This window comes from Procambarus clarkii, chromosome 44 (assembly GCF_040958095.1).
Source record: "Procambarus clarkii isolate CNS0578487 chromosome 44, FALCON_Pclarkii_2.0, whole genome shotgun sequence".
Classification (NCBI taxonomy): domain Eukaryota; kingdom Metazoa; phylum Arthropoda; class Malacostraca; order Decapoda; family Cambaridae; genus Procambarus; species Procambarus clarkii.
In genome coordinates, this window is record NC_091193.1 from 5,921,934 (window position 1) to 5,946,992 (window position 25,059).

Genomic DNA, 25,059 nt, shown 5'->3' on the forward strand with positions numbered 1-25,059 from the left:
CAAGGTGCCGGACCCCGGGATGGACCCAAGCGTCCTCACATCCTCCACAAGCCAATCCGAAGACAGCTCCAGGAGGGAAAAGAACCGCAAGGTCGAAGCCAAAAGGCCCCGGGCGCGCAAGTCCTCCGCAACGAGTGCCGTTGAAAGGGTGGGAACCTGCACATGGAGCTGAATAATGCCCACATTGCGGGGAAGGGCAGGGGCAAACAAGCACTCATTCAGGTACTCAAGCTCGTCCCCCAGGAAAACCTGAAGCACCGTGGAAGCTTCCCACCACTCCAGCGTGCGGGAACGACAGAAGGAATGCCAGGAATCCAGAACAAACAAGGGGCAGTCTGCTAGCCAGGACGACTCCGGAACCTCGTAACGGAGCCAGAAAGGGAACGAAGTCCCAAACCTGAATTTGGACGGATCCATTTCCGAGGCATAATCCGGGTCACACAGGAGGTAAGCTGCAAAGGCTGCTCGCACCACACCAGGTTGGATGCGATAATCCGAAAACCTCCAGAAGGACAGAACCGACGTACCCAGGGGAACACGGAACCGAACTGGGGGAGGGGCCGACACCAAATCCAACTCGTATGCAGAGGGCGAAAAAGAAAACCCCACTCCTTGTAACAATAAGCCCCGCTCAGAGGGAAGAAAAACCCAGGCGGGGTCCAGCGGGGCCCAAGGCCCCCAAGTCAGCCCCTCCCCAGCCTCGAGATCCTTCACCACAAGACCCGAGGCCGAGTCCTCTCCCCAAGCCCCCACCCCCACAAGACAAGGACGGAGCAGCCAGAAAAGCTGGAGGAAGGGGGGCCCACTGGTCAGACCCAGAAGCTTCGGCCGGGAGACAAAACTCGAATGCCTCTGCTGCCCCCCCGGAAGGGGCACCCCCCGAAGCTGCCCGAGTCTCAAGATCAAGTAACCCCTGCTCCGACCCCGAAACCCTCAGACGCTTCGGGGCCGGAAGCAGGGGGGGGGGGACCAGAACGAACAGAAGGGGAAGGACGAGGAGGTGCGGACTGAACCAGGATCGAAGCGACCCCCACCCCCAAGTCTGGGTCTCGAAAGGCATAGCGGGGCAGCCCCGGGGCATCAGGGTGAGCAACCAACCAAGCGCATTGCAACAGATGAAACCTAGACTGCAACGCACGCGCTGTCTGTACCCGAATAGAATCATCAGAGGATTGGGTAAATTGAGTCACAAGCAAGCAGCAACACTCACAGGACTCAGGGTCGAAAGTATCACTGACCCAACAAGCAGCGTGGCAGAGGCAAAAACAATGAGGGTCACCCAGAGACAAGGGGACAACCCTCAAACTCGCACACAGCGAGTGGGGACTCCGGGGTCACATCCATCGGAACCACGCGCCCCCTAGGGGATTCCCAGGGTCCTGAGTGTTTACTTTAAGAGGACTCGCGCTCAGGTAGTCCCAGGCAGGGTGCTGCAAACCGGCGCCCAAAACTACCAAGCAAACTTCTATAGCTGAACCCCAGGGACGTGTACACTCACGGGGACCTAGCAGGGGGCGCCACCGAGGAGAACAGTGGAAGGGCAAAAACAAACTGAATAAAATGACAGAACCCCTCACCAGGCAAAAACAAAAAGAAAAACAAAACCCCGCAAGAGGACAGTGAACCCCAAGGAACAGAGCCGGCCGCTATGTCGGGAATACAAGCTGTGCAGCACCCTGCGCCTCTACCAGTACAAACTGCCGGTTTTGCAAAGTGCTCGGCCAGAACCGGGCCCCCTCAGAGAGGCAAGGGGAGCAATAGCCTATAGAAACCCCCGTGAGGTTGGAAGCATTCTATGTCTGCGATCGACCGGAACAGGCACCCAGAAAGGTAAGCGCCTCAAAACAAACCCCTATTCTGGTTAAAATTGCTACCAAAAGCCGAACTAGTGGATAGAACTCCCCAACAGAAAACAAGCAAACTAGTGTGATGTTACACGCCGCCACGCCGCTGTCTGAGCAGCTCCCCCCTCCCCGGGAGGGGGAAGGGGGAGCCCCAGACCCTCCACGCCAGCTACCCACACCTCAGTTCTTGAGGCTGGATGTCATAAACGCGAAAAAAACGCCGACCGGAGGGAGAGAGGGATGCCGGGGAGCCTCCGGGACTTACCCAGAAAATGGCGTTTCATTACATTCAACGCTGGTTTTCTGGGGGGAGCCCCAACGGCTCCCCGGAGCTAACTACCCACAGACGGAAAAAGAGGGACTTACCCGGGAGGTGGTCGTCGCTCACTCCTCAACTCGAAGCCGAGACAACTGGCTGCAACCGCCGACCCAAAGCAACACAGGCCCGACGGGGCCCAGGGACATTCACAAGGTAACGAGCAGCCAGGACCCTGTTCGACTGCCAAAATCCCCGCCGCCCAAATATCAGACTAAGACACATTCCCAAAGATGGCAGCAAGAGCCGCGAACTTACGAACGTCATGGGCAAGGGGATAGACCGCAGGCTCCCTGCGGACGACCTGGAAGACCCGAACCTGCGAACAGGGAAGAAGGGAAACCGGATCAACCCACAGTGCATCCCCGGACACAGAAGCCGTGGCGCGCAAATAACAGCAAAGCGCCGCAACCAGACACAAAACATGATGCACCCCCGGCCTGACCAACCAAGCATCAACCACCCACAGACCCCTCCGGAACGCAGCACTCGCATTCTTCACCAGAAAAGAAGGAGAAAAGAAGAAAAGTGCCTTGGAAAAACAATCCTGGACCGAAGGGGCCACAACAAAGCGAGGAGACGAAAGGAAAGCAAGCACTCTGTCCAAAGACCAGGACAGCTCAGGCGACGCATGAGCAGGCCGGAGGTGAATGCACAAGACTGCTTGCGAAATGGCGCAGACGTAACATCGATACCGAAGGCAAGCTGAAACGAACTTCTATAGCTATACCCCAGGGACATGTATACTCACGGGGACCTAGCAGGGGGCGCCACCGAGGAGAACCGTGGAAGGACAAAAACTAATGAAATAATAGGACAGAACCCCCCACCAGGCAAAAACAAAAAGAAAAACAAAACCCCGCAAGAGGACAGCGAACCCCAAGGAATAGAGCCGGCCGCTATGTCGGGAATACAAGCTGTGCAGCACCCTGCGCCCCTACCAGTGCAAACTGCCTTTTACCTGCAGGTAACAAGTGAGAACAGAACACCCAAGAGCCCAACAGGCGGCCGAAAAACCGAAAAGGTAAAATGGACCAGCAGAGGCAGACCCCGAGGAGCCTGTGGAAGGTGGCCCCAAACCCCAAGGGCAGTACTTACAGGGCACCTAGGGAAGGCAGCCCTAGGCGCATGCAGCCCGAGTACTGAAGATAACTCCTGGCTCTCGCACCCACAAAAACCAACACCACACGCAAAGCACAGTGCAGCAGCGACACCGGAGCCAGAGCACACAACCTTCGCCTATAGCATCAGCCTCAAGAGCTGAGGTGTGGGTAGCTGGCGTGGAGGGTCTGGGGCACCCCCTTTCCCCTCCCGGGGAGGGGGGAGCTGCTCAGACAGCAGCGCGGCGGCGTGTGACGTCACACTAGTTTGCTTGTTTTCTGTTTGGGAGTTTTATCCACTAGCTTGGCTTTTCGTAGCAACTTAAACAGAATAGGGGTTTGTTTTGAGGTGCTTACCTTTCTGGGTGCCTGTTCCGGTCGATGGCAGACATAGAATGCTTCCAACCACACGGGGTTTTCTATAGGCCATTGCTCCCCTTGCCTCTATGAGGGGGCCCGGTTCTGGCCATGGTCCCCGGTAGGCCTAAAAACTCCATACACATGACTGATGCCAAAGTCTGACATTAACATATCAGCCTGGGATAGCTCCGGGGAGCCGACGGGGCTCCCCCCAGAAATGGGGAAAATATTAGCTAATTTATTTGAAGAAAAAATAGTTCACAAACATATATTTGTAAAGATTACTTACATGACCACTAGGGAAGCTTCTTTAGAATTTTCCAGGAGTAGTTCTCGCAAACGAACATGCCGGTTAGTCTTTTCACGCTGACCAAGGAGCTCCGCTTCACTAATCAAGATGCCTAGAAAAGAAAAAAAACATTTTATATTTGTGAACTGCCATAATAACTCCATTGTAAGAGAAACCCTTGTGAAGTGTATAACCCAGGCAAGAGACATAGAAACAGCAGTGTTAAATATTGAAAAACAATCTGGAACATTTGGAATCCCACCAGTACAATAGTCAATTCTTGCACATGTAGGTAAGTAAACGAACCACTAAGTTGGTATTATGAGTCAAAAAGCAACGAGGAGTGACTGCCACACACCGGTCAGCCACTCGCTGCCACTCACTCCCTCAACACCTCACTTGCCCACATTCTCCTCCCACCATACTGTTTTTGCTTTTTTCACCATATACAGATGTATCTACATTCGTGTTCACCATAACGAACCACTAAGTTGGCATGCTGAGTGGCAGTGGCAGCCCGCCACTGGCTGCTACTTCCTCCCTCCCACAACTCACCTGACTCACCCAAATTTTCCCCCCACAATACTGTTTTTGCTTTTATTCACTATATACAGATGTTATATATAAGTATCAACATGTTTTGTTCACCATAACTGTTCAACTAAGCCGGTATAATGCCCAAAGAGCATAGTGACCACCCCTACCAACATGACAAATCATGCAGATGTTGCCACACCCATCACCAAAATGGCTTCTCCCCCACACTCCTTTTGCTGTTATTTCACTGTATATACACATTATATATAAGTATCTACATTCATGTTCACCATAACGAACCACTAAGTTGGTATGCTGAGGGGCAGTGGCAGCCAGGCCACTCCCTCCCTTCCTCACCTTACCTGACTCGCCACCATTCTTCTCCCACCATACTATTTTTGCTTTTATATACAGACGTTATATATAAGTATCTGCATGTTTTGTTCACCATAGCGAACAACTAAGCTGGTATAGTGAGTCCAGACAGTAAAAGGTGGTCACACAGAGTCAGCAGACAATGCTACCTCCCTCCCCACCAAGATTACTCCTCCCACTACAGCGCCAATTATCACAACAATCCAGCTATTATTAGAATCCTGGTCATTTTTATCACAGTCAGGGCTCTTCTGTAATAATATCATCGCTAAATAATAGCATGAACATATGAACATGTATATTATGGCATTTTTAGACGATGCTGTGGTCACAAGCTGAACAGCAGTGCTGTGAGCTCATGCTGCGTGCGTCAGGCTTGGTGGCTCACTCAATACTGAGGCCCTCACACCCGGGAATTTGGCCCATGATTTAAAAAAGATGGCGTCTGTTTACAAGAGCCCTGATGAAGGTGAGGTAAACCCAGTGTATCTACGGGGCCGTTTAAATCTTGTGTAGTACTCCAATACATCATATGATGGGATGTGCAATTTATAGCAAGTCACTCAACCCATCATATGATGTGTTGCACAACTTAAGGGTTAAAATAGGTTTTTAAAATTTTCTGAAATTCTTTCAAATGTTTTGTGAATAATCTACTAGGCAAATGCTCCAACTTTGTGTAAATGTTACAGTGTAACTTGAAAAATATGAAAATACAAAAATAATTATAATATTGAATATTGAAAACTTCAGATTTTGAAATCGGCTGCAAAAACATAAAAATATCACCAACTGTTTATTTGGTGTTATTATGCTCTCAGAATAGCATATGATCTTCATTTTAATATATTTAGAATATAGGTTTTCAGTATAGTTTACTTTAAAAAAAAAAATTGTCAATATGGCATTTGAAATCTGCACAAATTTAGACAACAAAAATTTATAACTCCAAACGCTTAGAGTTTATGAAAAATCAATTCTATAGGGATTGTAATTACCTAAGTGTAATTACCTAAGGGTAGTTACAGGATGAGAGCTATGCTCGTGGTGTCCCGTCTTCCCAGCACTCATTGTCATATAACGCTTTGAAACTACTGACGGTCTTGGCCTCCACCACCTTCTCCCCTAACTTGTTCCAACTGTCTACCACTCTGTTTGCGAAAGTGAATTTTCTTATATTTCTTCGGCATCTGTGTTTAGCTAGTTTATATCTATGACCTCTTGTTCTTAACGTTCCAGGTCTCAAGAAATCTTCCCTATCGATTTTATCAATTCCTGTTACTATTTTGTAAGTAGTGATCATATCACCTCTTTTTCTTCTGTCTTCTAGTTTTGGCATATTTAATGCCTCTAACCTCTCCTCGTAGCTCTTGCCCTTCAGTTCTGGGAGCCACTTAGTAGCATGTCTTTGCACCTTTTCCAGTTTGTTGATGTGCTTCTTAAGACATGGGCACCGCACAACTGCTGCATATTCTAGCTTTGGCCTAACAAAAGTCGTGAACAATTTCTTTAGTATATCGCCATCCATGTATTTAAAAGCAATTCTGAAGTTAGAAAGCGTGGCATAGGCTCCTCGCACAATATTCTTTATGTGGTCCTCAGGTGATAGTTTTCTATCTAGAACCACCCCTAGATCTCTTTCTTTATCAGAATTCTTTAAAGATTTCTCACATAATATATAGGTTGTGTGGGGTCTATGTTCTCCTATTCCACATTCCATAACATGGCATTTATTAACATTAAATTCCATTTGCCAAGTGGCGCTCCATGTACTTATCTTGTCCAGGTCTTCTTGAAGGAATCTTGCATGACAATCATCTAAGTTTCTTATCCTTCCTATTATCTTAGCATCATCAGCAAACATGTTCATATAATTCTGTATACCAACTGGTAGATCATTTATGTAGACAATAAACATCACTGGTGCAAGAACACTTTATGCCCGAAACGCTTTGCGTAATAGTGGCTTTAGGCATTGTATGTACTAGCTCTACCTATAAGTCAAACAATCCTTGTAAATATTTATTGTATGTATGTACCTTACCTAAATAAAATTGTATTGTATTGTATTGTTGTATAACTGAACCCTGTGGTACTCCACTTGTGACATTTCTCCAGTCCGATATATTGCCTCTGATCACAGCCCTCATTTTTCTATCAGTCAGAAAATTTTTCATCCATGTTAGAAGCGTACCTGTCACTCCTCCAATATTTTCCAGTTTCCAGAACAACCTCTTATGTGGAACTCTGTCGAAAGCCTTTTTTAGGTCCAGATAGATGCAGTCAACTCAACCATCTCTTTCCTGTAATATCTCTGTTGCTCGATCATAGAAACTGAGTAAATTCGATACACAGGTACACAGATCGAAAACCATACTGTCTGTCTGATATTATATCATTTCTCTCCAGGTGTTCTGCCCATTTAGTTTTAATTATTTTTTCCAATATTTTGACTATCAATATAACCATTGACAATATATCACTTGTCAATGATACCGGTCTATAATTAAGGGGGTCTTCCCTGCTTCCACTTTTGTAGATTGGAACTATGTTAGCCTTTTTTCACACATCAGCTACAACTCCTGTATACAGGGATGCCTGAAAAATCAGTTGAAGAGGAATGCTGAGCTCAGGTGCACATTCTCTCAGAACCCATGGTGAAACTCCATCTGGACCAACTGCTTTGTTCTTATTTAGCTCCTTGAGCATTTTTCCACTTCGTCTCTAGACACCTCTATGTGCTCTATGTTGTTCTCTGGAATTCTTATTGTATTTGGTTCCCTGAAGATTTCATTTTGTACAAACACACTTTGGAACTTTTCGTTTAATGTTTCGCACATTTCCTTTTCATTTTCCGTGAATCTATTTCCCATTTTCAACCTCTGAATATTATCCTTTACCTGCAATTTGTTGTTTATGAATTTATAGAACAGACCTGGTTCTGTTTTGCATTTGTCTGCAATCCCTTTTTCAAAATTTCTTTCTGCCTCTCTCCTCACTGCCGTGTAGTTGTTTCTCGCATCTTTGTATCGCTGGTATGTTTGGGGGTTCGGCCTCTTCCTGTATTGATTCCATTTTTGTGTCTTTTGGTCTCTGGCCCTCTCGCACTTTCTGTTGAACCAATCCTGTTTCCTAGTTCTGCTTCTCTGTTTTGGTATAAATTTTTTTGTGCCTTTATCATATATTTCACAAAACCTGACATACATCTCATTCACTTCCTTGCCTAGCAACAAGTCTGTCCAATTATACTCACTAAAAAATTTTCTAAGGTTGCCATAATGTCCTCTCCTAAAGTCAGGTTTTTCATTTGCATCGACCGTCATATTTTCTTCCAGATTATAACGCATTGCATACTTTATTCCCAAAAAGACATGGTCACTTTTACCCAAGGGAGGAAGGTACTGAATGTCAAATATTTCTTCCTCCTTCCTGGTAAATATCAAATCTAGCATGGAGGGGACGTCCCCTTCCCTCATCCTCGTAGCTTGTTTAACATGTTGATACAAGAATGTTTCCAGGATGAGGTCTACAAATTTACAGGTCCAGAAATCTTCTGTTTTAGCTTCACATGCTTCCCAGTCTATGGATTTCAAGTTGAAGTCGCCGACTATCAACAGTCGTGAACTATCGTTATCCGCTCTCGCTATGATCTCACTCATTATTGTTATAAGACCTTCTCGTTTACTATCTAGCTCCTCCTTTGACCATGTGCTGCTTAACGGTGGACTATATGCATTTATGATCATTAGTTTATCATCCTCATCCCCTGGGGAGGTTCGGCTCCTCCCCAGGTTCGGTTCCGTCCTTCTGGAGGTTTTCGACTTCCCGCATCTCTCCACCTGAGGTGCGAGCGGCCATTGCGACTTACCTCCTGTGTGACCCAGAGTATGCGTCTAAAATGAATCCGTCTTCTTTCAGGTTTGGGTCTTCATCATCATACTGGGTTCATTATGAAGTTCCTGAGTCATCCTGGCTAGCGGACTGCCCTTTTTTTTGCTGGATGCTTGGGACACTTTCTGTCGTACCCGCACGCTGGAGTGGCACGAGGCGTTAACGTTGGTCTAGATTGACCTGGGGGCGGCTTTGTGCACCTTAATGAGTGCCTTTTCGCTCCGGCTCTTCTGCCCGACAGTGGCGCGGTTCAGCTTCATGTGCATGTTCCCTGCTTGTCGGCAGAGCTTGTGGCTGAGGACTTGCGCACACGGGCTCGTTGGCTTCGGTCCTGCGCTTTTTTTTCCTCCTTGAGCTGTCCTCAGATTGGCTTACAGAGGATGTAGAGGCTCTTGGGGCTGTTCTTGGGTCTAGCACCTTGGCCTAGGCTGTTCATGGGTCGTCTGCCCTTTTAAAGCTGTTTGCGCTGATCCTGCGGGATGTGCTGTTGCAATTTTTCGCTGCGTGCCTCACGTGTCAGCAGGAGGTGCTCGCTTCCTTCTTGGAATTCAATTGACCCTGGCTCTTAGACTGTCTTTGCCCTTTTGTCCTTTACTATTTGCTGCCTCTGCGGTCGAACAGTATATGCAGGCGGCTTCTTCCAGCTGCCGCCCGATGTCTGACCTTTTGGTTCTCCGGGGGTCCTGGGTGGGTTCCTCCCAGAGGGGTCATGCCAGGGCCCACAATTCCGCCTGTCGAGGTGGCCCACAGGTGCCATTTTCGGAGCCGGTGCAGCCTTTGGTCCCGTCTGCGTCTGATTTGCTCGTTCTGTGCGCAGGTCAGGTCCTCGTAAGGGGTATCAGCCCTTTCGCAGTTCGCCCCATTGACAGGGCGATGAGGGGAAGGCTTGCTCTGTTTGCTCACGCCTGGTCCCATGATTCGTGGCTTTTAGGGTCGTTTCTTGAGGCCTTTGGTGGCGTTGGGTGGCTCCTCATCCTTTGGAGAGGTTCGGGGCTGGCGGGGCAGGCCTTTTCTCCCGCGCTCTGTCAAGTCATTTTGGAGTGGGTATACTCAGGTGGGTATCCCGCCTGTTTCCAGTTCCGAAATGGGACTGTGCGGACCTGCGGTTCATTCTAGACTTGTCCCGTCTGAACCCCCCTGGGTTTTTTGCCCCTCCTTTCGGATGACCACTCTGTCCCAGGTCCAGCTTCTTTTGGAGCTGAGCTCTTGGATGGTGTCCCTGGACCTCAAGAACGCATATTGGCATGTCCCAATTCATCCAAGGTTCAGGGACTGGCTCAGTTTTGTTGCGGGGTGTCAGAGATACCGCTTTCTTTGTCTCCCGTTCAGGTTGAAACTGGCACCTTGTGTGTTCACACGTCTTACCCGGGTTGTTGTGGCCCATGTTTGGGTGTTGGCTTACCTCGACGACTGGCTGGTTTGGGCTTCTAGTCGGTCCGTGTGTCTGCTCGCCAGGGGTGTGGTACTTTCCCAACTAGCCGAGTTCGGGATCCTGGTGAACTAGCGGAAGTCCCATTTGGTTCCCTCCCAGGTTCGGACCTGGCTGGGTCTTGTGTGGGACTCTCAGATCGCTTTCTTGCTTCTTCCTCCGGAGTCTCTCCTTCAGCTGCGGTCCTGCATGCGCTGGTTTCTGGGGGGCTCCCGGGTCACCCGGCGGTTGCTCGAGGGTTTATGTGGGAGCCTAAACTTTGAGATCCTGGTCTATCTGCTGGGTCGGGTTTGGCTTCGTCGGCTGATTTGGTTCCTTTGGGGACGTCCCTTCCGCCTCTCTCTTGATCCCTGGGTTCGGCTCCCGGGGGCCTTACGTCAGCTGCTGCATCACCGGCATGCTCTTAGGGTTTTTTGGGGTTTAGTGCCTTGGCGCCTACCTCAGCCCTCACTCGATGTGTTCACAAACGCGACATCTCTCAGCTGGGGCTTTGTGACCAGAGCTCACCAGGCCGGCCAAGGGCGGTGGGGTCCTTTCTTCCGTCGGGACCACAGCACGGTGCAAGAGTTCGTGGTAGTATGGTATGCGCTTCGGAGGGTTCAAGGTCGCCCGGAGATTGACGATCTGGCTCCATTTGGATTGCTCGCCAATGGTTCATTGTCTGAACCGAGGGGGTTTGATGCAGTCCTTGGCTCTTTGGAGTTGTTCGCTTTGGGTGACTTGTTAGTTGAGTTCTCGGGATTTGGCTCTCCTGGTGGTTCACGTCCAAGGAGGTGTCCAAAGTCCTGGCTGACGGCCTGTCCCAGTTCGTTCCCCCTGTCCACGGAATGGACAGTCGATGCCGACTCATTCAGTTGGCTCTGCCAGACATTAGGGCGCCCGGACCTCTTCGTCTGCATGGTCGAGGCGTCTTCCGGTATATGTGATGCCATTCCCCGACTGCGAGGCTGTAGTGATCAACGCCTTTCGGCAAGACTGGTCGAGGTGGGGGTTCCTGTATCTCTTTCCTCCAGTTCAGCTGTTGCTCTAGGTCCTGGCTCACTTGGAGACTTACCAGGGGCGAGTTGTCTTCTTGGCCCCATGGTGGCCGGCCCAGCTGTGGTTTCAGGTGCCTGCTTGCCCAGTGTACGAACCTGGAGGTTTTTCTATGGCTCTGCCTCTTTCAGAAGATTGGCCCGGTCCATTACGAGACTGGTTTGCTCTTTTCCTTGAGTCTTTGCGTTGGTATTTTTTACTCAAGTTTATCACCAGTTGTACGATGTTCAGGTGGCTTTGTTGATGGTGTCTCACCTGCAGGCTTCATCTCGGCGGCAGTATGAAGTTTCCTGGCGGTCCTTTCATTTCTTTTTGACTCTTCGTCATTGTACTTCACTTTCGGTTCGGGTGTTGTCCATTCTCTTGTGGTTGTTCCAGGACCGTCATTTTATGCCGAATACTGTCGCCTTGTATCATGCGACGCTGGCGGAGCCACTTCAGCTTACTTTCTGTATAGATGTTACTTCTGCGCCATTTCGCAATTTGTCTCATGCGTTTTTTCACCTCCGGCCTGCTCATATGCCGCCTGAGCCATCCTGGTCTTTGGATAGAGTGGTCTCTTATCTCTCTTCTCCTCGGTTTCTTGTGGCCTCTTCAGTTCAAGATTGTTTTTCGAAGGCTCTTTTTCCTGTTGGCATTGGCCTCTGGGGGTCGGTTCGGGGAGCTTCATGCTCTCCTCCGGCGCAGGGGTTTCTGCTCATTCGGTCGTGGAGATAGGTTTGTTCATCTGCAGCCGTCTCCTTTTCTGGTGAAGAATGAGACTGCTGCTTTCCGGAGAGGGTCCTTGGGTTGTTGATGCCTGGTTGGTCAGGCCGGGGGTGCATCATGTTTTGTGCCCGACTGCGGCCCTCTGCTATTATTTGCGCGCCACAGCTTCTGTCTCCAGGGACGCGCTTTGGGTTGATCCGGTTTCCCTTCCTTGTCTCTCAGGTCATCCACAGGGTTATTAAGTCTAGCCAGCCTGCGGTCTATCCCCGTGCCCATGACGTTCGTAAGTTTGCTGCTCTTGCTGCCATGTTTGGGAACATATCTTGGGCTGACATTCGGAGATGGGGTTTTTGGTGGTTGAACAGGGTCCTGGCTGCACGCTACCTCGTGAATGTTCCTGGGCTTAGTCGGGCCTGTGTCACTTTGGATTGGTGGCTGCAGCCTGTCTTGACTTTGAGTTGAGGTGTGGAGCACCGACCGACTCCCTGGTAAGTTGACGACTTACGGAGGTGTGGTTGACGACCGGGCCGCGGGGACGTTAAGTCCCAGAAGCACCTCATGGTAACCTCAAGGTAAGTCTCTTTTTCTTTAGTCTTTGGTGAAGTAGCTCTAGGGGAGCTGTAGGGGCTTCCCTCCCAGAAAACCAGCATTGAATGTAATGAAACGTCATTTTCTAGGCGAGTCCCGGAGGCTCCCTGCCAACTCTCCCTCCCTCCGGTCAGCGGTTTTCGCATATTTTGATATCCAGCCTTGGAACTGGAGGTGTGGATCGCTGGTGCAGGATCTGGGGCTCCCCCTTCCCCCTCCTGGGGAGGGGGGAGTTGTGCAGACATGCGGTGCGGCTTGTGTGACATCATGCTTGTTTGCTCATTTTCCCTTGGGGGAGTTCTGTCCATTTGTTTCGTTATTTTTGTTGGTTTTACCAGAATAGGGGTTTGTTTTGGGGCACTTACCTTTCTGGGTGCCTGTCCTGGTCGATGGCGGATATAGAATGCTCCAAAATCACATGTGCATTTCTATAGACCATTGCTCCTCATGCCTCTCTGAGGGAGCCAGGTTCTGGCAGTGGTCCTCGGTAGGCCTAGAACTGCACCCACATCAACTGTTGCTAAAAGTTAGGACTATCCCCTATCAGCCTGGATAGCTCCGGGGAGCCTCCAGGACTCACCCAGAAAATTGCGTTTCATTACATTCAACGCTGGTTTTTTACTAACTGACAGGTTGCGACTGTGAAAGCCTGATTGACTGTGACAGCCTGATTGACTGTGAAAGCCTGATTGACTATGAATGGCTGATTGGCTGTGAATGCCTGATTGACTGGGAATGCCTGATTGACTTTGAATGCCTGATTGGCTGAGAATGCCTGATTGACTGTGAATGCCTGATTGACTGTAAATGATTGACTGTGAATAGCTGATTGACTGTGAACAACTGATTGACTGGAAAAATTCGTTTCGGTTTTTGTATTTTTCGGTTTCGTACCGTCTCTGGGAACGGATTAAATACGAAAACTGAGGTACCACTGTATTATATATCATGCCATGGGTCCCAAGAAAGTCAGTGGTAAAGTTCAACCTATGAAAACACATGTGAGGATGACCATAGAGGAAAAACCAGTCTCTGGGGAAAGGTTCATAGTGAGACAAACAAGCAGTGAGCCACAACCAGGTCCTAGTGGTATGCAGGCAAAACGTAGGAGTGAGAGTACCCCATCACTGCCTGATGTTATAATGGAAGGGGAATCCCCTTCTAAACACTAACACCTCTCCTCTTCACCATCTTCTGTACCCCAACAAGAGTCATGAATAAAGTTATGTTATAACTTGTACATACTATAGTACAAAATATTTGTGTTTATTATGTATGACATATATTTTAAAGTTATTATTTTTGGGAGTGTGGAATGGATTAATTCAATTTACAGTATTTCTTATGGGAAAATTTGTTTCAGGTTATGAATTTTCGGGTTACGAACTGTCTCTGGGAATGGATTAAATTCATAAACAGAGGGGCCACTGTATTAGGTCACTATTGCAAACTACAGATAAACAGTGTAAGTGATAACAGGAAATATTTCTTCACAAAGTGGCAGATTGTTGGAACAGATTCCAAGAGATAATGTTAACTAAAAACTAACTTCTGGAATTGTTATTAACTCTTAGGATAAAATTGGCAAATAAAGCAGAGCACAGTGAGCACAGTGTGTGTATGTTTAACTGGCAATCACACACAAAACTACATTTATTTTTACCTTCATTCTCTTTGCTAATTTCTTCAGTACTTCTGGCCTTGAAATCTTCAATTAGATGATCAAACTCCATACGGGACGATTCAGCTGCTTTTTTAGCAACATCTGGTATGACGATCACATCACTGTAGTCTATACGAAACTTGGATAACAAGTTAGCCATGCTGGAATATAAAGAATATATGCAAAAAACTTTCACAATTATAACTGATCAGAAGAACAAACCCTTAGTAACCTTAATTAATAATACGATACCATAAGTCTAAGACCAATCCTCACAATAATGCAAAGCACAGTATTTCTGGTTCTTCACATAAGGAGAGTAAAATACATTAAATATTAATGAACAAACACTAATGAAAAAGATGTTAACTGTGTCCTTTGAATTATAAACAGCCATCCTGTGACTGATTAACATTATCTATTTAAATCTTATTCTGCAGATACATCTTATTTCTCTTAACAGTTAAGGGCCCTCAGGCCCTTAACTCGAGGGCCACCATCTCTCTAGTGGCCTCGATTGGGACAGGAAGCTGGAGGCTTGTCAAGGGTCCCTCCCTACCCTATTGTTCCTAATTATTTTTTCCAACTGGATTTTGAAATGAAGTCATGTCTTCTTGAATGATGGACTGCAAATTCCTCATGTACTCCAAAAAGCTTCTATAAATTTAAGTAAAGGAAAGGGAAGTGATAGGTGTGATCACATGATGCAAACATTACCTTCTCTGTTCCATGTCGAGCTCATCTTTACGGTTGGCCAAAGCAAATACACGCAACTTGCATCCAGACCACTGTGACCTTGTAGTTAGTATATAAGGCACCAGCAGAGTCAGACCACCATCATCGTACAGCCACCATACATCAATTGTGCCCTGAGATATATGTTAAATTTAAACTACATTGTATATGATATTCCAGGCTATCAAAACATACTGAACCTTTAACACAAAACTTGTGTCCACAGACACACAAGACATATATACAGACATACACAGACACAAGGAGACAACAAGAAAACTGAAGGGAAAGGCCTCCCACTTTTACTGCATTAAATGCAATGACAAACTCAATAAACTTATGAATAGCAGGGAGAATAATGATATAAAAATGGGTGGAATCGTACAGGTAAAAATCTTTGTTGATGTGGTTTGTAATATTTTAATCTGTCATTGATGTATATGACAAAAAGGGTTGACCCCAAAAAGGACCCCTGTGGGACCCCACTTAGCACATTTCCCAGTCTCTGGGAAATTCCCCGGTATGGCACTGATCAGTGTATGATAGCTTCAGGAAACCTCTGGGACTCACTCAGAAAGTGGAGTTTCATTACATTCAATGCTGGGTTTTTTGAGGGGGAGCCCCTACAGTTCCATGAAGCTTATCGGGATAATGTATGTTATATTAGTCCGGGACATTAGCTATGGAGCTCAGACCTACCAGGGACCATGAGCCAGAACCTGGCCCCTTCAGAGAGGTTTCAAGGAGCAATGGCCCTGGAAAAACCCCTACTGTGGTTGGGGTTTTTCCTTATCTGCCATCGAATGGGGATAGGCATCCAGAAAGGTAGGCATAACAAAACAAACCCCAGATGGTAAGAAACAATAAAAACAGAAAAGAGAAGTAGAACTCCCTACAATCCCAAGGAAACAAGCAAACAAGCAAACATAACACACTACTGCCGCGCTGCTCGTCCGTACAGGCCTCCCCTCCCCGAGAGGGGGAGGAGGGAACCCCGAACCTCACCGCGATGGCTGTATAGCACTTCAGTTCGTAAGCTAATGTCAATCAGGACAGACGCTCCTCTGGCCTCAGATTCTAAGGAGGTGTTTGCCTTCGTGGCCATCACTGCCGTGTTTTGTGTTGTGTGGTGCCCAGGTGTTCCTCATCAGTACCGAGGCTGCATGCGCTTAGGGGCTTCCTTCCCTATGCGCTTAAGGACTTGCTTCCCTAAGCGCCCTGTGAGTACTGCCCCTGCGTGACAGAGTTATCTTCCCTGGGGTATTTGGGAACCATTCCCGTAGAGGTTCTTGCTGCTCGGCATTTGCCTCGCCCTTGGGGCCAGCTGGAGCATGGAGCCCTTGTTTGGCCTTGGGCAGAAACTGGTATTGTGCTGGTTAGGGCGTCAAGGTGTTGTGCGATCTGCCACCTATGCGGCGACCGGTTCCTGTTGCTTCTGGGGACAATGTGCTTTTGTGAGATTTTTCTTTTCTTTTTATTTTCGTTTGCCTGGAGGGGGTCTGCCTTGTGTGGCTATAGTTCCACTGGTGTTGTTTGGTGGCCCTCTGCTAGGCCCCCCGTGATTGTACATGTTGTAGGGGTTTTCAGTGTAAGCATTCCCCCTTGTTAGCTTTGGGTGTTAACCAGTTAGTGACACCCTGCCTGGGCTTCCCGTAGTCATTACCCTACGGGCCCTGGAAAACCTTGTCGGGAATCCGTGGACCAGTGGCTGTGTCTTCCAGGTGCCTACTCGTCCTGTGCAGGTTCGTTGGTTCCTGTGCCCTTGTCTCAGGGTGACGGTCGCCTCTTTTACCTCCGTCATGCTGCCTGTTGGGTCATTGACACCTTGACCTGGACACTGGCGAGATGTTCCCTGCTTGTTCTCCAGTACTCTTTTGATGTCCTTACTGTTCAGAGTGCAGGCGGCATCCGCATTGCAAGCTTGATTTAGGTTGCTGCAATGCGCTAAGTTGGTTTCCCACTCAGATGCCCTGGGGTCGCCCAGTTTTGGTTGGATGCTTTTTACCCCTTTCTCCTCCCTGTTCCCGGCTCCTGACCATCTGCGGGTTTCTGGGTCGGGACGGGGTTTAGCTGGTGCCGAGACTCGGGCGGCTTCAGGGACTGCCCCGTTCGGGTTGGGGACGGAGGTTTTTGAGCTTGTTTCTCCTGCCGAGGCTTCTGGGTCTTACCAGCGGCCTTTTCTTTGCTGCCTTTCCTCTTGGACTTTTTCTTTTCTTTAAGGGCAGAAGGTGTGGAGGACGGCTTTGCCCTGCGGGCCCTCTGTTGCGGGTTCCTGGGGCTGTGGGGGATACCTGCTAGCAGTTCTGGGGCTGTTTGCCCCTGCCTGGGATTTCTGCTTCTGGGCGGGGTTTTTCGTCCCTCTCATCTGTTTACTTCCCACATTTGCTGGCATGTTTTCAGATCTATTGCATCGGTCGTGGCTCCTTTGTTCTGGTGGCCATTTTTTTCCTGCGGTTTGCTTCCCCTTCTGGCCACCAGGACGGCGCTGTGGTTTGTTTACCTGTGCCTGGGTGTGCAAGCTCGCATTTTGGGTGAGTTTTTCACCTCCTTCAGGGGTTTTATCCTACTGTTGCTGTTTCTTTGTTTTTTTTTCTGGGGTGTTCTGCTCTTTTTCTGTTCTTCTGGGAATGCTTGGGTGTTGGTTTTTACACCAGTTTCTGCGTTTTCTGTCTGTTTGGGTCTGGGCCCTGGGGTTTGGGCTCTGGGTTCCTGTCTGTTTATGCTTGCTCCCACACCTTGTGTCCTTCTGTTTTCGGTCTGTTTTGGCCGTTTCACTTGGGGGTTCTGTCTGGGTGCTGTGCTTTGCTATTTCTGGGATGTATTTCCGCCGGCAAATGTGGTAATTTGGGCTACCCCTGGTTTGATTCCGGGTTCCTTTGGGTTCTTTGGTTTCGTTCCGGAAGTTTCTTCCTCTTGGGCTCCCTTTGGGGGGTTCAGGAGGCTTTTAGTTACCTCATGTGTGACCTGGTTCTGCCTTCTGGGGTTCCGGGGTCTTCCTGGCTTGCAGGCTGATCTTTGTGGGTCTTGGCACGTGTTGTGGTTGTGCCGGGACCTTGGTTTTTGTTGTCGAGGTGGGCCTGTTGGTGAGGTTTGTGTGCCCTCTTGGTGCCTTCTTAGTCTGGCCAGCGCGGTATTCTCTGCCCACCGGTCGCCGGCTTGTCTTTTTCTTTTCTTTCTTTATTTTTATTTCCTTATGTATGTATGTATGTGTGTCAAGCCTGAATGGTCCCCAGGACTATATGCAACTGAAAACTCACACCCCAGAGGTGACTCGAACCCATACTGCCAGGAGCAACACAACTGGTATGTACAGGACGCCTTAATCCGCTTGACCATCATGACCAGACATAAGGAAGTGATAGCCGAAGCTATTTGAACCACTTCCCTGCCGGCACTCGGATGGTAATCTTGGGCATAGCATTTTATCAAATCACCTCATTCTTTGGGGCACACGTGAGGAACACAAATGCGAACAAGCCTGAATGGTCCCCAGGACTATATGCAACTGAAAACTCACACCCCAGAAGTGACTAGAACCCATACTGCCAGGAGCAACGCAACTGTTACGTACAGGACGCCTTAATCCACTTGAAGGCGCAAGCAAGCGCCTTCAACAAGTGAGTCGCCACAGGCAAGCCAAGTGCCTTCAGCAAGTGAGGTGCCACAGGCAAGCCAAGCACCTTCAATAAGTGAGGTGCCACAGGCAAGCCAAGCACCTTCAACAAGTGAGGCACAAGCAAGCGCCTTCAACAAGTGAGGCGCCATCAGCAAGCCAAGCGCCTTCAGCAAGTGAGGCTTCACAGGCAAGCCAAGCGCTTTCAACAAGTGAGGCACCACAGGCAAGCCAAGCGCCTTCAACAAGTGAGGCGCCACAGGCAAGCCAAGCGCCTTCAACAAGTGAGGCGCAAGCAAGAAGCGCCTTCAACAAGTGAGACATCACAGGCAAGCCAAATGCCTTCAACAAGTGAGGCTTCACAGGCAAGCCAAGCGCCTTCAACAAGTGAGGCGCAAGCAAGTGCCTTTAACAAGTGAGGCATCACAGGCAAGCCAAGCACCTTCAACAAATGAGGGCATGCAAGCGTTTCAACAAGTGAGGCGCATGCAAGCGCCTTCAACAAGTGAGGCCTCACAGGCAACCCAAATGCCTTCAACCAGTGAGGCTTCAGCAGCTGGCAGTCAAAACTAACTTTGCTTAATGAACTGTACAGTAATTTTAAGTGTTAATTTTAGTGTTGTGTTAGTATAGGTTACGCAAATTATTAAGAATTCTTAACTTCAAGATGTGTGGCATCAATCAAGAAGATGAACACCAACAAAGTAAGTTGAGGTTTCTAGTTGAATATTTAATAATTATATGTGGCAAGGCAATTCAAATTATGTTGTTTGTAGTATAAAAATAGTTGGAAATGGTCACTTTTGGACTTGTAGGTGAAAAAGTACCATTATCCGTAGCAGGATAATGTACATATTGACTACCATTAACATGGTAGTCAATATGTAGGTCAGAAGTGTATCTCAAGTCTTAACATGGCAGTCAATGTGTAGGTCAGGAGTGTATCTCAAGTCTTAACATGGTAGTCAATGTATAGGTCAGAAGTGTATCTCAAGTCTTAACATGGCAGTCAATGTGTAGGTCAGGAGTGTATCTCAAGTCTTAACATGGTAGTCAATGTATAGGTCAGGAGTGTATCTCAAGTCTTAACATGGTAGTCAATGTATAGGTCAGGAGTGTATCTCAAGTCTTAACATGGTAGTCAATGTATAGGTCAGGAGTGTATCTCAAGTCTTAACATGGTAGTCAATGTATAGGTCAGGAGTGTATCTCAAGTCTTAACATGGTAGTCAATGTATAGGTCAGGAGTGTATCTCAAGTCTTAACATGGCAGTCAATGTATAGGTCAGGAGTGTATCTCAAGTCTTAACATGGCAGTCAATGTATAGGTCAGGAGTGTATCTCAAGTCTTAACATGGCAGTCAAAGCAGTTGTCTGCTGGTAGGTTCTGCAACAACTTATGCTACTTACCGTTTCCTAAATCAGTAAGTAGCTTATAGAACCCTATTCCTAAATTCTAATCCTGTTTTGAAACTCTTCCTTGAAAGATATATTAGAATCTATGAGCATCATACCAGCAATAAATATATCTTTAATATTCCCAGAATCAGACTAAATCTATGCAAACATGCCATGCATATAAAGCTTCATACACAGTACTGTACATGAAACTCACCCTAGTGAATTATAAAATTGTTCAATCTATACTTTATTCAAAAGTAGAACTATGATGTACCTAATTTCATCTTCATAGTATCTCATCTTGTACTACTGTATTAAGCCACACAGTATCTTGTGCTATCCACTCACCCAGTATATTACTATGTAGAAATGCATCTTCATCAGTATAATGTTATTTTATCTCATTATACTGATGAAATTATAATGTGAATTCAAATTCTGTTTCAGTATTAACATTACACTTATTTCTTTGCTTAAGGACCTGCCCAAAATGCTATGTATACAAGTACCTTTGCAAGAATGTACTACTCCTTCTTGAATGTAATTTGTATCAACATATGTATGTTAACAATCATTGTATCTTCTTGTATTTGAACAAATAACAAAAATAAATAAAAACACTCTTCTTAATTCTTGTTCACTGCTGTTAGCTGGTGTCCCATTTTGACTGGTATAACTACTGTATATATATTTGAATACATAAAAGTTACAGACTATTATCACTTAATCAAACTAAAACAAAGCATTTCTCTTACCTTCTTTTGCTTACGTTTAAACATAGTAATATTGTTTAAAACATCTTTGCTTAATTCGACTCCTCCTGGACCTCTGTATAAATTAGCAAGAGAAGCACGACGCTTTTGACCATCATCTGCACCTGGCACTCCAGAAACAGCCGCAGCTCGTTGAACTTCTGGTGAGCCGGGCGGGGAGGATGCTTCACTATCAGTACCATCTGGAAATATTATAAAATAATTGGCAACAATATTTTCCATGATTATATAAAAGTCAGCCAAACTTGTTTGATGAAATTAGGAAATTGGTCACACACAACAAAAGTTTCAAAACTGTTAATAGTATAAAACCAACATTGAATGTAATGAAATGCCAATTTCTCAGTGAGTCCCAGTGGCTCCCTGAAGCTACAACAATGAAATAGTTCTATACTACTTGGTGCCATCATTTGTAATTCCCTCAATAATCGAGGTCCCCAGTAATTACTGGGGACCTCGTGGTCCCCAGTAATTCTTACAGAATTACTGGGGACCACGAGCCAGAATCTGGCTCCCCTCAGAGAAGCATAAGGAGTAATAGCACTACAAAAACCATTTATGTAAAGTTATTCGTGTCTGCCACCACCAAGGGAAGGCACCCAGAAAGTCAGAGAAACAAAAACGCTGCCTGGAACGATACGCGTGTCAGTGGCTTTGCATGAATGTAAAAATACCAGTTTTATTTAATCTCACCAACCCATTGTATCTTCTTGCAAATAAATTATTATTATTATTATTATTATTATTATTATTATTATTATTATTATTATTATAATAATAATAATATTATTACAACTTGGTTAGAAATGAGACTCCAGCTTCAAACTTACCAAAAGAACTCCCTCAACAATATAAACAAAAGATAAAAAAATTCATGAAACTAGCCCAAGTTAGTTCCTCACCTTACCCCTTGTTTCGGGGAAGGAGGGAAATAGGCCGGGCCACCTGGCCACTCCATCACCAGTTCTTATGATGATGGAAACCACCACAATGCCCTGGGGAGGGAAGGTGTCAGCAAGCCACTGTGACTCGCTTAAAAATTGGCATTTCATTACATTCAAAGCTGGTTTTCTGGTGGAGCCCCTTGTGGCTCCAAAAAGCTTTTTACGCACAGCGAAAGTAAAAAAACCAGCGTTGAATGTAATGAAACGCCATTTTCTAGGTGAGCCCTGGAGGCTCCCTGGAGCTTATCAGGCTAATATATTTTATATTAGACCGGGACACTAGCTATGGAGTTCAGACCTACCAGGTACCATGAGTCAGAATCTGGACCCTTCAGAGAGGTTTCAGGGAGCAATGGCCCTGGAAAACCCCCTTGTGGTTGGGGTTTTCCTTATCTGCCATCGACCGGGGTCAGGCACCCAGAAAGGTAGGCATGACAAAACAAACCCCACAGGGTAAAAACTAAGACAAAAACCGAACAGAGAGGTAGAAACTCCCTACAATCCCAAGGAAACAAGCAAACAAGCAAACATCACGCTTTACTGCCGCGCCGATTATCTGCGCAGCCCTCCACGCCCCGAGAGGGGGAGGGGGAAGCCCCGGATCTACCGCGCCGGCTGTCTAGCACCAGTTCGCAAGCTAATGTCAACAGGGATAGACGCTTCTCTGGCCTCAGTTTCCTAGGCGGTGTTTTCCTTGTGTGGCGTTCACTGCCGTGTGTTGTGTTGTGCGGTGGGCAGGTGTACCTCATCAGTGCCGTAGCTGCATGTGCTTAGTGGCTGACTTTCCTAAGCGCCCTGTGAGTACTGCCCTTGCGTTACAGGGTTATCTTCCCTGTGACGTTCGGGAACCATTCCCGTAGAGTTTCTTGCTGCTCGGCATTTGCCTTGCCCTTGGGGCCAGCTGGGGCTTGGGGCCCTTGTTTGGCCCTGGGAAGGGACTGGTATTGTGCTGGTTAGGGCGTCATGGTGTTGCGCGACCTGCCACCTAAGCGGTGACCGGTTCCTGTTGCCTCTGGAGACGGTGTACTTTGCGGGGGTTTTCTTTTGTTTTTATTTTCATTTGCCTGGTGAGGGTCTGCCTAGTCTGGCTATAGTTCCACTGGTAGTGTTTGGTGGCCTTCTGCTAGGCCCCCGTGATTGTACACATCACAGGGGTTTTTAGTGTTATACTCTACCCCTTGTTAATTTTGGGTGTTCAACTGGTTAGCAACACCTTGCCCGGGCTTCCCGTAGTTGTTACCCCTACGGGCCCTGGAGACCCCTGTCGGAGCTCGGTGGACCATTGTATGCGTCTTCCGGGCCCCAACCCGTCTTGTACAGGATAGTTGGTTGCTGAGCCCTTATCTCTGGGTGACAGTCGCCATTTTTACCTCCGTCATGTTGCCTGTTGGGTCACTGACACCTTGACCCGGAGACTTGTGAGAGAGATTCTCTGCTTGTCCTCCAGTACTCTCCTGATGTTATTACTGTTCAGAGTACAGGCGGCATCTGTGTTGCAGGCTAGGTTAGGTTGCTGCAACACGCTAGGATGGTTTCCCACTCGGATGCCCCGAGGCCGCCCCGTTTTGGTTAGGTGCTGTTTGCCCCTTTTCCTCCCTGTTCCCGGCTCCGGACCATCTGCGGGTTTCGGGGTTGGGACGAGGTTAATTTGAGGCCGAGACTCGGGTGGTTTCGGGGGCTGCCCCGTTCGGGTTGGGGACAGAGGTTTTCGAGCCTGTTCCTCCTGCCAAGGCTTCTGGGTTTTACCAGCGGCCCTTTCTTGCTGCCTTTCCCATGGACTCTTCCTTATCTTTAAGGGCGGAGGGCTTGGAGGACAGCTCTGCCCCGGGGCCTCTATTGCTGGTTCCCGGGGCTGTGGGGTATGCCTGCTAGCAGTTCTGGGGTGGTTTGCCCCTGCCTGGGTTTTCTGCTTCTGGGCGAAGTTTTTCGCCCATCCAGTCTGCTTGCTTCCCACTTTTGCTGGCGTGTTTTCGTATCTTTTGAGTTGGTCACAGCCCTCTGTTCCGGCGGCCATTTTCGTCTGCCGGTTTCCCAACGTGGCCACCAGGGCGGCGTTGTGGTTTGTTCACATGTGCCTGGGTGTGCAAGCGAGCTTCTTGGGTGTATTTTTTCTCCTTTTTAAGGGGTTTTATTCTCCTATTGTCCTTTCTTTGCTTTTCTGGTGTTTTCTGCCCTTTTTCTGTTCCTCTGGGAATGTTTGAGTGTTGATTTTACACCGGGTTTTCCGTTTTGTCTGTTTTGGGTCTGGGCCGTAGGGTTTGGGCTCAGTCCCTGTCTGTTATGCATGCTCCCACACCTTGTCCCTCGGTTTTTGGTCTGTTTTGACCATTTCCCTACGGGTTTTCTGTCTGGGGGCTATGCTTTGTCTTTCTGTGGAGTATCTCCACCAGCAAAGATGGTGGTCTGGGCTTCCCCTGGTTTGATTCCAGGTTCCTTTGGGTTCTTTGGTTTTGTTCTAGAGGTTTCTTCCTCTTGGGCCCCCTTTGTGGGTTCTGGGGGCTTTGTTTCCTTGTGTGTGACCTGGTTCTGCCTTCTGGGGTTCCGGGGTCTTCCTGGCTTGCAGACTGATCTTTTTGGGTCTTGGCAAGTGTTGTGGTCGTGTTGGGACTTTGGGGTTTTGTTGTCGAAGTGGGGCTTTTGATGCAGTTTTGTGCCTTCTTCTCCTGGCCGGCGTGGTGGTCTCTGCCCACTGGTCTGCGGCTTGTAATTTTCTTTTCATGTGTGTGCTAACACATACACGTGTGTGTGCACTCACGCACACTGTGTGTGTGCACTCACGCACACTGTGTGTGTGTGCACTCACGCACACTGTGTGTGTGCATACGCACGTGTGTGTAATACACCTTGTGTGTGCGTGTCTTTATGAATATATGTGTATATACATAGTATATATATATATATATATATATATATATATATATATATATATATATATATATATATATATATATATATATATATCTGTATATATTGTGTGTGTGTGTATATGTGTATGTATACTTTTTCTGTTGACGGGGCGCTGGGGGAGCAGCTTGATCTGTTGACTTGCATGGTCCTGCAGTTAGTGGACGCTTTTGGTTATCTTCCGGACACTGATGGCGGCCGCGGATGGCTCCTCCCCCTTTTTGGGGGGTTCAGAGATGGCGGGGTGGGCTTCTTCCCCTGCGCTTCGTCATGTCATCTTGGTGGGTGCATTGGACGTGGCTTGTTCCACCCCATCCTTCTGGGGTTCCAGTCTCTTCTATGCAGACACGGGCCTGGCGGATCTGTGGTTCTTCTGGACTACTTCAGTCTGCGCCCTGAATTCGGAGGACTGTTGTCTCCTGTCCGGCTTTTGTTGGGGCCGGGTGCCTGGATGGTGGCTCTGGACCTCCAAGTCTCCTTTTGGCACATTCTTCTCCGGTTTTCCGGGACTGGCACAGTTGGTGGTGGGGATTCAGGCTTGCTGCTTTTGTTGC

General features: G+C 47.8%; 1 protein-coding gene across 3 annotated transcripts in view; it reads right to left on the reverse strand.

Moving 5' to 3' along the window:
• The window catches only part of LOC123745438 (bumetanide-sensitive sodium-(potassium)-chloride cotransporter), a 389,884-nt gene that overhangs the window by 12,596 nt on the left and 352,229 nt on the right, over positions 1-25,059 (reverse strand). For all 3 annotated transcript variants that reach the window (XM_069300604.1, XM_069300601.1, XM_069300603.1), the window contains 4 exons: positions 20,640-20,839; positions 14,853-15,004; positions 14,136-14,296; positions 3,910-4,021 (listed from right to left, as the gene is read on the reverse strand). In XM_069300604.1, coding sequence (XP_069156705.1) covers positions 3,910-4,021; positions 14,136-14,296; positions 14,853-15,004; positions 20,640-20,839 — 625 coding nt within the window. The remainder of the gene's footprint in view (positions 1-3,909; positions 4,022-14,135; positions 14,297-14,852; positions 15,005-20,639; positions 20,840-25,059) is intronic.